The sequence below is a fragment of the Talpa occidentalis genome, unplaced genomic scaffold, assembly GCF_014898055.3.
Source record: "Talpa occidentalis isolate TD23 unplaced genomic scaffold, MPIMG_talOcc4v2.1 talOcc4.14, whole genome shotgun sequence".
NCBI classification, from domain to species: domain Eukaryota; kingdom Metazoa; phylum Chordata; class Mammalia; order Eulipotyphla; family Talpidae; genus Talpa; species Talpa occidentalis.
In genome coordinates this window covers 74,003,130-74,016,541 of record NW_023601433.1, presented here as the reverse complement: position 1 = coordinate 74,016,541, position 13,412 = coordinate 74,003,130, and the positions used below count along the sequence as shown (strand labels likewise).

The 13,412-nt window shown below is 38.9% G+C and overlaps 1 protein-coding gene across 2 annotated transcripts in view; it reads left to right on the top strand.

Moving 5' to 3' along the window:
- TTC28 (tetratricopeptide repeat domain 28) overlaps positions 1 to 13,412 on the top strand; it is a 539,739-nt gene that overhangs the window by 366,209 nt on the left and 160,118 nt on the right. Inside the window, exon 5 of one of the 2 annotated variants that reach the window (XM_054695213.1) lies at positions 11,342 to 11,849. The exons of the other annotated variant lie outside the window; for it this stretch is intronic. Within the exon in view, the coding sequence (XP_054551188.1) occupies positions 11,342 to 11,849 (508 nt within the window). The remainder of the gene's footprint in view (positions 1 to 11,341; positions 11,850 to 13,412) is intronic. 2 annotated transcript variants of the gene reach the window in all.

Below are 13,412 nucleotides of genomic sequence, written 5' to 3'. Positions count from 1 at the left end.
TGGGGGAAGGGGATAATGTAAATAAAACACCTGCTATTTTTTAATTCATTGACTCTTAAGATGCTCCTTTTTTTTTTTTATACATTTCACTATCTATGAAAACAGGACAATTTTGCAATCAATAAATAGGCACACTATCATTGCACCATTTTTGTTCCTTATTTGTGGTATCTATTATAATGTGCATCTTAAGTTGATGACAACTTCAATTTGATGAAATATGGTATGCTTGGTTCTCAGAGGATAGTATTCATACTTATTATTATGATATATTTTTTCAAAGAAAGACTTTAAAGAATCTGTAGTTTACTAATTTCCCTAGACTCTAACTTGGGCTTATGATTACAATTATTGGTAAGAAAAATACTATTATACCAAAAATAATTGTGGCTCCTGTTTAATCATTTCATGTCTCAGGTACACAATGCAAAGCAGATTTTATAAGACATAGCAAGAATGTGACTGAATAAGGGGCAGCCAGTAGAATAGAGGCATATGTGAGGGATCAGGAGCTCTAAATAGACACCAAGGAAGGTAGCAAGTTAGAAACATCTGTGTCTATGTAGTCCATATTCTTGTAGTTGTAAGAAGTTTGGGCATGCTAGAATTTTCCTCAAGAGAGCTAGAGGTTGAGAGGTATTGATATTGCACATTCATTCTGGTATTCTTACCTTGAAGGGTGGAGTTTCTTCTTTTGTATATTTGTGCACACTAGAAGTTCCATGACTAAGAATTTTATTGTTCAAATGTTTGTGAGTGCCTGCTATGTGCCAGGCTTTATGCTAGACACTGAAGTCACAGAGGTGAGTAAGGACAATCTGGTGAGACAGGCTGACCTATCTCATGCTCTTCCCTTCACCCATGTCCTGTATTTATCTTACAACTTTTTTTTTAAAGATTTATTTATTTATGCATACAAGAGTTGGGGTACAGGCCAGAGATGCAGAGGGTGAGAGGATTCACCAGAGACAGAGTGGGAACAGAACAGGCAGACTAACTGAAATACACTGCTGAGGGAGCAGCGGGCAAGACAGGAGAGGTCTGCTACACCGTGTGTGTTGCTCCCTGGCCGGCTGGGGATCAAACTCCCGCTGCAGAGTCTGCAGATTGCTTCATAGTGTGGTGTTTAACCCCTTGCGCCACCAGGGAGGTCCCTATTTTTCTTACTATTTTTTTTTTTTTTTTGGTGGGACCCTCGCTGGTGGCCGGGGAATCAAACTGGCGCTGCAGAGGCTGCGGGCAGCCTCGCAACCCAGCTCTCAACTGCTGTGCCACCAGGGGAGGCCCTTTTCTTACTATTTTTAATAGAAAATATTTGAATCATTGCTTTTTACTTTAAAATTTATTTCTTTTGAAACTTTAGTACATTGTCAGGTAGTTACTTTCAACCAAAACAAAGCATGCCACTGAAAAACAAATTTAAAAACCAGCATGATGAAGAATTTATTCACACTTGTAATTAGAAATTTTATCTATTAATGTAACCTATATTTAATGTCAGCTTGGATATTTTTATAGTAAGCTAACATTAAAAATATAGGATCTTGGGTCTCCCCGGTGGCGCAGTGGTTGAGTGCTGGGGTGCGAAGCTGCCTGCAGCCTCTGCAGTGCCGGTTCGATCCTTGGCTGCTCCCCAGCTACCGGAGGAGGGTCCCACATGGTGTGCAGACCTCTCCTGCCGCCCGCTGCTCCCCTCAGCAGTGTATGAGTCCTTCTGCCTGCTCTGCTCCCCGCTCTGGCTCTGGTGAATTCTCTCACCCTCCCGCGCTTCTGACTGTACCCAGTGCTTGTATAAATAAATAAATAAATAAATAAATAAATAAATAAATACTTTAAAAAATATATAGGATCTTATTTAAAATTTTAACTTCAATGAATATATTGTTTCTTTTTTAAGATCTTTGTGTAATGTCTTTGGGAATTCCTGAAAAGGAATGTTTATTGTACTTGTGTCTAAATAATTTCTGTGCCAAAAGAACAGTGATAAATGCCACACAAAGGAAATGACATTTTCAGGTTTTTAAATTAATGTACAAAGAAAGGAGGGAAGGAAGGCACTAATTTGTTACATTTAAAATTTAAATAAATGTAGAAAACAGATTAAATGAATGTAAATAAGACTTTAAAAATTACTTAATTCACTCAGTTTTATTGGTATCTAGCATCTATAATAACAGCTTGCAGTAGCAATTGAATATTTGCTGTGTACCAGGCCCAATTCTAAGCACTTTAAATGTATGCATATAATAATGCCTTGAGATAGATATTAGTACCATCACTTTATAGATAAGGAAAAAAGGACAGAAATAGTAAAAAATTTCCTTAAGGCAGAGACAGGGTTCAAACTTATTTCTAATTACTGTACTATGCTGGAATTGCTAAGACCATTATTATCCAGGCATTAAAATAAAGATTACTAAATAAAAGCTAGTGTAGTTATAACTGGTATATCAGGAGTCTCAGTCAGGCTGGTCTTGGGTGGCTGCTAAAGACAGGGAAGTCAATGATAAAATGTTGAGCTTTTAACTGATTGTTGGAAGAAAGAGTGATGACATTCACTTCTTTTATAAATTATGGAAGTTATAAAAGTAAGGAAGACTTGGAGAAGGCACTGAAGGCTTGAGTTTGGGTGTCTGAGATGGCATGATGGAATGTTGGCAAAGCAGAGTGAAGAGGGTACCAGCTGGGGGTCTGAAGACCTAAGCTCTAGTCCTGCTTTTAGTGGTCCTTGTTGAGTTTGGAGATAGTGAGGAGTTGTTAATAAGTGATTTTGAAACTCTGCTCTAAAGACTACTGCAGGGTGCCACAGATTGACTTAAGGTGCTTTAGTCTAAGTTAACCTAAGCCACTACCTGCTTAATCACACCAATCACATGTATTTATAATTTGGTTTAAAAAAAAGTTTGAAAACCAGTGGATTAGGTGATCTATAAGGCCTCTTTCAGCTCAAAAATTCTTTCACCTATTCAAAAATACGAATTTGGAATCCTCCAACAAGGATAGAGGGTGAATCTGCTGGAATGAACAAAAGTACTGAGATTGTGGGCCATTTGTTCCTGAACAGTCAGCAGCCATGAATTTTGGAAGGTCTCAATATGCTTTACTGTCGTAGGGCCATAATGATATTCCTTCATGGATGGTAGCAAATTCTAAGTCGTTTCTTAATTTACTAACATCTTTTCAGGATCCTTAAGGACTCCTTTCCATCCAGTTTCAAGATTACTTGTTTAAATTGTTATGTGCTGACCCTTGCAAATGAGCTTTCCTTTCTTCCAAGAAATGTCCCCTCTAACTCTTGTATCTGCTCTTGCACACATATGCATTTTTTATCCCTCTTCCTCTTCAAATTTCTGCATTATATCTGCCCAACATTAGCCAGATTTTATGACTCAGTGTAAATACTGTCTTCAAAGAATGATTGACTACATCCCAACCTCCTACAGAACAATGTTTTATAGCCTACTGAAATTCAGGTTGGCTGGCAGGTGTGGGTTGGAACAGTTTTGATTGGACTAAAAGAGTGTTATGGTGGAATATGTCTACTAATCCAGGTCAAATTATTGCTTAAGAAACTTGAGTGAGTTACATCATAAAAAACTCATTTGAGACCAGGTTACTTGTTTTCCATTCCCCCAAATAAAATTGATGATGTAGGTGAAACAGAATGGGAAATAAATTTCAAAAAATGCAATTTTAACTCATTATTTCAAATGAGTAAGGGATTTACCCCCAACTAATCAAACTCAACTCTCTAGTAGAACTACCAAGACGCTAAGATTTTTTACTGGGTCATCAGTTTGTGGCCAAAGAACTATATAGAAGGGAGTTTTTTAAAATAAAATTCTTCCTAGATGAATAGCATGTGGCTATAGTGGAAGGTGTTGGGAGGTAAAGGAGAGGAGAATCCTTAAGTAACCTGGTGGAGAGTAACATTCCTCTTCACTGATGTTTCGTGTTAACCTCATCATTTGTAGTCCTTTGTGAGGAAGTTGAGGAAGTAGCACACACTCTTCCATGTGCTGTAACTTGGCAGTTGGAGCACATAGCACAGATGCCTATTGTATTGCATCAAGTTTACATGGAGCATCAAGTTTTTTTAAAAAATGAAACCATTATAAATTCTGGCAGTTTTTATAGTATAATTAAAATGTCTAACAGGATACCTCTGGGAAACTAAATGCAGTTTTACTATTTATAGAGCCAGCAGAGGTAGTGTTTCTTGCCAACTTTCATATCTTATGACCTATAAATTGCTCTTAATAGCTAATCTGTCATCCTAGCTTCTCGTACAAGAAAGCTTGTTTCCTTATTAATCTGTTAATTTGCATCTGCAAAGGACATTTACAAATTCTTGGTTTGAAAACATTGCTGTATTAAGGCTGGGCATTATAAATAATTTATCACCTGTGATAGCAACTCTTAGGTCTAAGCAATAGATCTTTCTGACATTGTATTATTCTTCCAACCCTAATATAATTTTGATAAAAATAATTATTATGAAAACTCCTCTGGCTCCACAGTATTAGAATAGGCTGACAAGTTGGCATAGAGAAGCTATAACCATCATTAACTGCTCTCTAAGCTCGAAGTAATCGATTATAAAGCCAACTATTCCAACTATGGTATAGTATATGCTAGAAAGAATTCAAATGTGTACAAAGGACTTTCACCTTTTCAATAAGAACTGCAGAATATTCCTCCAGTCTTAGGTTAGGCATTGGGACAAACTAGTTGTATTGGTTATAACAGACCAGACACCAATTATTGAGCATGAAAATGATTTAAGACCATGTAATTAAAGACCATGTAATTCAAATTTTTCCTGTTTGTGTGTTTTTCTGTTTTAAATCTCTTTTTCAGGTTGTGGCTGTGCTGAGTCTCAAAATCTTAGAGATTCCAAACAGGAAGCTTTCTTTCTACCATTATATCCCTACTAAGGTTTAACTCTTTTTGTTTGTACTTCATTGATTTGTTTTTTTCTCTATTTTAATCTAAGAAGGATTTGTGGGAGCAGGAAACAACACAGAAAAGAGAATCAATCAGAGTAAAGAGAGGTCAGTCCTCTCATTACACTCATAGGCTGAAACCAGGGCATTAGTGTATATGGGATTCTACCTGACTGTTAAAGGGATATTGCTTCAATATAAGCTGCCTGGTGGCCGAAGCAAAAAGGTAAACATGAACTCTTAAAAAATTCACATTTTTTAAACATCAAATTATAGAAGCTGCATGATAGAAGCACTGAGATTTGAAGGAAATTTTATATTGTTTCTGATAAAGATGACATTGTGAAATATCATTGACAGTTTCCTCAACAATATACATTATAACAATTTTGGATTATTTTTGTCCACTTGGTTTAGTATCACCATTGAGTAGAATAGAATAAGGTATGTTTTGAACACTAGTCCTTTGCCAAATGTGTGTTCTTAAATTTTCTCCCAACCTCAGGCTTGTCTTTTCATTCTTTTAATTATATCTTTTGCAGAAAAGTTTTTAATTTTAATACAGTCCAATTAATTTTTTTCCTTCATGGTTCATGCCTTATGTGTTATATCTAAAAAACTCATTGCCAAGTGCCAGGTCACCTAGATTTTATCTTATGTTCTTTTGGGGGAATTTTATCATTTTACTTTTGAAATTTATGTCTGTAATCTATTTGGAATCAATTTATACGAAAGCCATAAGGTCTGTATCCACATTCACATATTAACAAAAGCAGGACTGTTGCTCAGCTCTCTTTATACAAGCAGTAGGTTTTACAATTTTTTTTATTACTGGCATGTGGATGTTCATTTTCTGCAGCATCACTTGTTGAAAAGACTCTTCTTTCTTCATTGAATTACCTTTGCTTCTTTGTCTAAAACATAGTTGATGTGTTTGTATGATGAATGGACAAATCAACCAACTAACCAACCAACCAACAGACCCTAAATGCTTCAGCATCTGTGCACGTCTTGATACTTGAAGTACAGCACTTTTACCAACATTATATACTGGATATACCAATCATTCCAAAATGCCCCAGGGTAAAGTGTTAGTTTTCTCATACACACAGTTGCAGAAGAATTAAATGAGTAATATATTTATCTTCAGCATATGAAGTTGATGACTTTGCCTACAATAAGTGGGCCAAGCTTCTTGTACTGTCTTTCAGTTATATGGTGACTTAACTTCCTGTTCTGTTTTCTGGTCATTTCTACCACATCTTTGAAATAAATAAAGCTAAGTGAGCATTATCTTAGTTGGGATAGGAAAGAAAACCAAAATCTAAACTTTTTGAGCATCTTCTGTATATTTAGCTCTTAATGAAGCTCTTTACAATCTTATTTAATATCCATCAAGGCAATGTGATGTATAAATATTCCATTTCCAGATCAAGAAATTGAGACTCAGGATGTTGCATAACTTGTGCACTATCACAGTTTGTCATTTGGATCTTGCACACCTGATTCCAGAATCTATCCCTATTTTTCTACATCCCTCTGCCTCTTGGTTTGTGGGTGGTTAAACGAGGGCTTTGGGTTTGTGGGCATGGAAATGGCAGAGAATGAAAGGTACATGTGGATTTGGGCAGTAAAGAAGAAAAACCATATTCTGGTTTTTAATAGGAGCCCCATGTCTCCCTGGTGCTGTGGGACATGATAAGCTTTGCTGAGGTCCACCTCAACAGCTGAGTGTGATGGCCAATTCTGGCACATACTGTGGGGAGAGAAGCCTATGGTGTGCTGGGGTCCCCGACCTCAGTGCCACCCTGCAGGCAGCCCAACGAGTTAGCCTGGCTGGCTCCAATGGGCACAGCTGCTCATGCTCCAGCCAACCCAACCTCAGCATAAGTTGGGTTTGGACACAAAGGCCAGGGTTTCTGTTTTGAATGCTGTGCCAGAATGTAAAATGGACCAATCAGGTTTGAGCTCCTACTGTTGCTATTCAAGATTTTGAGACCATTCAGGAATTATAAACAGGCCAATCAGATTTGAGCTCAACTGGGACCAATCAAATGTTTGAAATGGAGCTGAAATTGTAAATAGGCCAATCAGGCTTGAAAGACAAATGCAGTATAATCCAAGGTTTCAGAGGGCTTTGCACAACTTCGTCTGGACTCAGACCTTTTCAGGTCTTTGAGCCTCCTTAGGTCTCTGAGATCTTTGCATATGGTCTCTGCCTTAAACTGCAGCCTGACTGCTGCTCCTGCCTCTGACATTGCCTGCTGACTGGCACTATCGACCATGCCCAGTATCTCTGAGATAGTTTTACACTGATGCCTGGCCCTCTAACCAGTGACTGGCACTGTTGGTCTGTGTCTGGCCATCTCTAAAGAGCTATCCTTTTGTTCGGATCCTCCAGTACCACCTCCTGGTGCTGTTGCCTCTGCTGCTGTCTGGTTTGCTTTCTGGATAGGTGCTGCTGGTGCTGAGGTGCCATCTCAGCAGCACCACCTGTGATCACCTCCAACTGCAACTATGAGTTAGATGCTAGTCCACCGCTTATCAGTGTGTAAGCTCTCATCAAAGGGACATGCCATCTTGCATGAGCAGCCTTTAATTTGGCTTACTGGACACTGTGGGCACTATCTGGAGTAGGACAACTGGCTATTTGTGGCCCTAGAAACTCTTTCCTTTTCCCTAATTTCCCTTTGTATGTAAACCCCATTGTTGGTATACCCTGAACCTGAGTGGTTTCTTGCAGTTGTAAGTGCATGGGTGAAGATCCATAACCCTGACATCCCCTAGCATTTGCACTACATTCATTTAGTCAGTTAGCACTTTTATTGAATATTCTCTGTGCATTTAATCCTCTGCAAAATATAATCCTATGAAAAATACATACAAGAAGGTGATAAACATACAATGTGAATTAAAAAACTGTTTACATCTTCCATATAATGTTGAATGGTAGTGTCACCAGTGTGGTTATAGTTTGGGTAGTTGAAACTGTCTTTATTTTATGTCTCAAACCAAAAGCATTTGAAGGTGGTTTCAAAAAATATGAGCAAATTTTCTTCTCTTGTTCTATGTCCCATGAAACTGATTTATCAGATGGGGTTCTGCAAATATTGGGTTCACAGATCAAGGGGTGACTGACTCTTGTGTGCCCAGTTTGCAGCTGGAAATCATGCTTTGGCAAGAATATGAGTAATTTATATCTTGTAGAAAAAGAAAAATATTATCTTATTCCAACCAGATAGTTTGTTAGCATAACTGTGTGCATTTTAGTATTCAAATACAGATGTTCCAAAATGTTTCTACTGTGGGAAGCAGCTGCTGCTATTCTAGCACAGAAATCTCAAAGAGATTAATATACAAAGGCAGCGTGAACTTTAGTGGCAAATGCAGCATCTGCTTGAGGTGGGGCCTATGATTCCCCGTAGATAGTGGATCTTCAGATTCTCGCTAATAGCCTGAAACCATGTTTCAGATCTCAGCTTATTCTGCAGGAACAGGAACAAAGACAAGTGATTAATATGTAATTCACTTAACTGATAAATATCATCACATGTTATTTGCCCAGGGACTGTAAAACACTGGACTTCATTTCCTGTGACAACTGATAGGAATATAGTTGTTTGGTCATAATTACTGATGTTTTCAGTTGTTGTTACTAGCTTCTGCTTGGTAACAGAGCTCAGCCCAGCCAGCTTGCAATCCTGAAACATCCATTGACATCTTAGTAATGTATTTGCAAGAACTTGACGGTTTACTCAGGACACTCACAGGCACTGTTTCATCTGGCCCCCTCCTAGTCCGGGAAGCATGCACACTATTATTGTACAGCAGAATTTGTGAATTAAAAAAAAAATGGGTGAAGAAATAAAATGACTTATCAGAGTTATAATCAGGGACTCTTACTCTAAATCCTGTTCTAATATCAAGTTGATGCTTGCATTTTATAGTCCATGAGGTGTGTTCCAGAAATTGCATCAAATTTTCAAGAGATGTTGGTGTCCAGGACACCCACCATGAAGAATTCTGGCTTGATAGTACTGCCAGGGAAGAGCTAATGCAGTCATTCCCTCTTTCCCTCAAGCCCCAGAAGGGAAATGCCCAGATATTCCCTTTCCTTATGTGCACAGAGCTTCAGCAAATGAGCTCCTGCGTCTCCCTGGCATTTAGAGAAATGAAGAGCCAGAAGCAGAAGATCCCAGGGCTGTCGTTTGCAGTTGCCATAAACCATAAGTTTCTAGGAACAGTGATGCTTGGGGTGTTGCGCTTGCCCCAGGCCTTATAAATCCATCCCCCTGCAGTGTTCAAGAGCTCATTGTCTCCAACCAAAGCCACTGTTTGGCATTATCTAGTGAATTATTTATGGTTTGCACATTTGACAGGGGCTCATGGCTGAGTTTGAAAACAGTCCCTGACTTACTGCTGGGGCCTGGAAATGTCTGTCTGGAGTACCAAGTCTCAGAGAAGTGTAGTTGCTAAAGTTCCCAGAGCTAGTAAAGGGAAGTGCAGTTTTGAGCCAAGTATGAGTTACACTAGCTCCAAAATGAAAGAACCATTTTGTTCTGAAGACAGTAAAGATTTGTGGCAGGAGGATTTGTTGATGATGTCTTGCTTCCTAGCCAGGCTTGGGTAGAGAAGAGCCCAGAGTGAAGTAGGGAGGGCCAACTACAGCAGTAGAGGAGAGAGGCTGAATACGCAGGCCTCTAACTGATGAGGAAAAGGAGATTGTTAAGTTGGGGGAGGGGAGTTGTGGGCAGCAGAAAGACCTGACATGGAGAGCCTCCTGAAGTGGGATGCTGATGCCAACTTGTGTCCAAGTGACATGGTCTTTGGTGACATCATTGCTGCTTCTGCCAGAATCACACTCTACAGCACTGTGTATTTTATGGAATTGTTTCTACTCTCCTCCACTTGGGCAAAACAAAATTTCTAAGTATTTATTTCCTCTCTATTTTCCTAAATCTTTTTGTTAGAACATCTGTGAAATGATAAAAGCAACTTAAAACAATATGGAACACAATTTGCAAGCATCATAAAGATGGTCAGTGTTTCAGGCATTTTGATCAAGAATGCTATTTCACAGGCAAAGAAATAGGATAGCAAATCACTCACATCTATAAAATATTAATGAAAGTGTTCTGAAGTGTGTGTAGAATACAATCTCACAAAGAAATGTCTTTACTCCAGATAGGACAACATTCATTCCCTCATTGTTATTCTCTAGCCAGAGGCCCTCCTGAAGATCACTTGTCTACTTGTGACAAAGCACACCCTTTGTTCTGCCAGGATCATGTGTTCATGTTTGGAGGGGAATCATCATGCCTTCTAGCTGCAGCACAGTATGAAGGAGGTGAGGGTAGGGAAGCCTCCAACTTTTAGGATTAAAAGGGGGGGGGCAGAAAAAGCCCAGGATAACTTCCCTTTTATGTCTCTACAAAGGAGTTAGAAACTGAAGACTAGCAGTTAAGACTCTATGCCCTTGGTAGATCTCCTTTCTTAATTTTGTTGTCACTAAATGGTTCATAATAGAGTGAAATATTTCAGAGTTACTATCATTAAAACTTTAAAAGGGTTTGTATGCTTTTTCTTTAGAAAAGAAATGAATAAGTGGTAAGCAGTGAGGGGACTAGGAAGAGAGCATTTTTCTATACAGGGGGTCAGAAGAACTAGGCAAGAAAAACAAAGATGAATGAACCAGTGTGGACCTGCAAAGGGGCAGTGAGGCCCAATGGAGACTATCCTGTTCAGAGGTTTAGGTTGTCACCCTCTGTTTTTCTCTGGAGATCAGCCCACCACAGTAACTATTACTTATGAAGTCACATTGAGAAAACAAAAATAAGAGAAGAGGAAACTCCATTGAGTCCTGAGTCACAAAGTTATCTATCATCATTCTAAACATCTCCCTTGCCATTAATATCCATTTACCTTGGGAGAAGACAGGACTAGGGAAATGCCCAGAAGTGCAAAGATCCAAGCATGGATTTCTCCTATGTGTTGCCTATGCTGTAATAGGTGGAGTAATTAATTTTGGTTTTCTTCAACATTTCCTTCTACTACAAATGTTAATAGCTATCAACAGATAATATTCATAATATTAGAAATGTCAGTAAGTTCATATGATGAAGGTTATATAGAATACAGCCTGTTTTAATGAGATTAGGTGTTGAAAAATGCTGATTAAATTACTGTTGCCTCTCTTGCTCGCTCTCTTTTTTTAAAGGAGCTTTCTGTTTGGATGTGTTCTTTTTCAGTTCAGCATAGATCTGTGAAACACTGATAGAAACAACACTGGGACCTGGATTGCCTAGTTACAGCAACACTAACATTTTATCTGCAGAAACAAACTAAAGCCATTTTCTCATGTGCTTTCATTTCTCTGCCTTATCCTTTTTCTCCAGGCAGCTTCATCAGCCCTGAGTAGTCTGGGCCATGTGTACACAGCCATTGGAGACTACCCCAATGCACTGGCCAGTCATAAACAGTGTGTTCTTCTTGCCAAGCAATCCAAAGATGAACTTTCCGAAGCCCGAGAACTCGGCAACATGGGAGCTGTGTATATTGCCATGGGTGACTTTGAAAATGCTGTGCAGTGCCATGAGCAGCATCTGAAGATAGCCAAGGACCTGGGGAACAAACGAGAAGAGGCTCGGGCCTACAGCAACCTGGGCAGCGCATATCACTACAGGAGGAACTTTGATAAGGCCATGTCTTACCACAACTATGTGCTAGAGCTGGCACAGGAGTTAATGGAGAAGGCCATTGAGATGCGGGCCTATGCTGGCCTGGGCCATGCTGCCAGGTGCATGCAGGATCTGGAGAGGGCTAAACAGTACCATGAGCAGCAGTTGGGCATTGCCGAGGATCTCAAGGACCGGGCTGCAGAAGGGCGAGCATCCTCCAATCTGGGTAAGGATAGAGTTGTTTGCAGGGTCCAGGGTGGATGTCATGGGCTGGAAATAGTTGGAGTAGCTCACTATCTTTTACAGGAATCTGTGTGTTTAGATTCAGAGAATCTCCTCATAGTATGTGTTGTATATTTCCTTCAGATATATTTCCTTGGCATCTGCCTGCTCTAAATCACATGATCCTTACTGTCATCACAGTGCTATAAAGATTAGAACTTTGAAATACTAGAGAAAAAAAACACCCCAACCTTTTAATCTGTCTAGCAAGAAGAACAACCAGATTTATCTAATTAGAGAGAAGGGAGATGAAATAAGGATATAAAGCTATGTTTGGCTTAAATTAAAGAGAAGCTGCTAGGAAGCCATCAATGGAAAGGAATTTGAGAGGATTTTTATTTAAAGGGATTTCTTTACTTGGTGACTTTAACCCCACAGGAAGTATATTTTCTCTTTAAAAGTATGTGTATTCACAAGTGATAGTGGAAGTTGTAGTAAAAATTTAGCAAATAAGTTTTAGCAAAATTATTTTTTAAAAGATCTGTTTAAATAAGACATTTGGAGTCCTTGTTTTGATAGTACTTGGTTACAATTAAGATACTTATAAGTTTAGGGGGATTTACATATAATCGTAAGAGGCAGTAAGTATTAGTAACTGGCTGCCTTTTACAAGATACTTTTATCTTGTCTCTGTACTCAAGTAGATGTGGCCATTTAATGGCTGGAAGGAACACATGTGTTTGGAATTAGAAGCTGAACTCCTCTGTCCCCAGAGCTCCATGCTTCACTTTGTGTCCCCAGAGACTCCACATGTGGAGAGGACAGAAGAAGGTGATCTTATCAGTGCTAGTGTGTGGATTCTCACCCTCTTTTTTTTTTAATGTGACCCACAAAGCCAGGATACCTCCATCTCTGTTTATATAACTTTAGCACTGTTCTTTCCTCCCCTATACCTCTCAGCATATTAGAACTATGTTTTGTGAATGTGATTATTGGAAAAAATCTGGCAAATCCCAGGAGATGACTCTGAAGACAGTATGAGTCTAGAGAGTTTTAAGAACCATAGAAATAAACTCTTGGCATCATATATTCATTGAACAGATTGCATTTATTTATTGAACCATTACTGTGTTGAATGCCTTAAGTGATAGAGAAGTTTTGTTTTTTTTTTAAATCCTTACTTGCAAAGAACTTATAATTTTGTTGGGAAAATAAGACAAATACATAGGACTAGAGTGACCTCCCTGAAACACAATATTAATAATTTTATGTTGCCATGAAATTACTAGAAAGAAGACCCTGAGGCTGGTAACAGTCTGGAAAACTTCTGAAGGATGTTAGACCCAGGTAAATAGGTGAAATCTGACCAGGAATGGTATAGCATTGATGGTAAGGGACATGTGAAAGAAAATATGAGCTGCAGTAGCTTGGCATATTATAGGCTGAGAAATGGTGGGGTGATTAACCTTCAGGAATGTGCTAAAGGGTGGTTAGAAGATTAATATGGAAACTAGGAAAGGAATATGCTACTGAACAGAAACTCCTGAAGGTTTTGAAATGTAGGAGT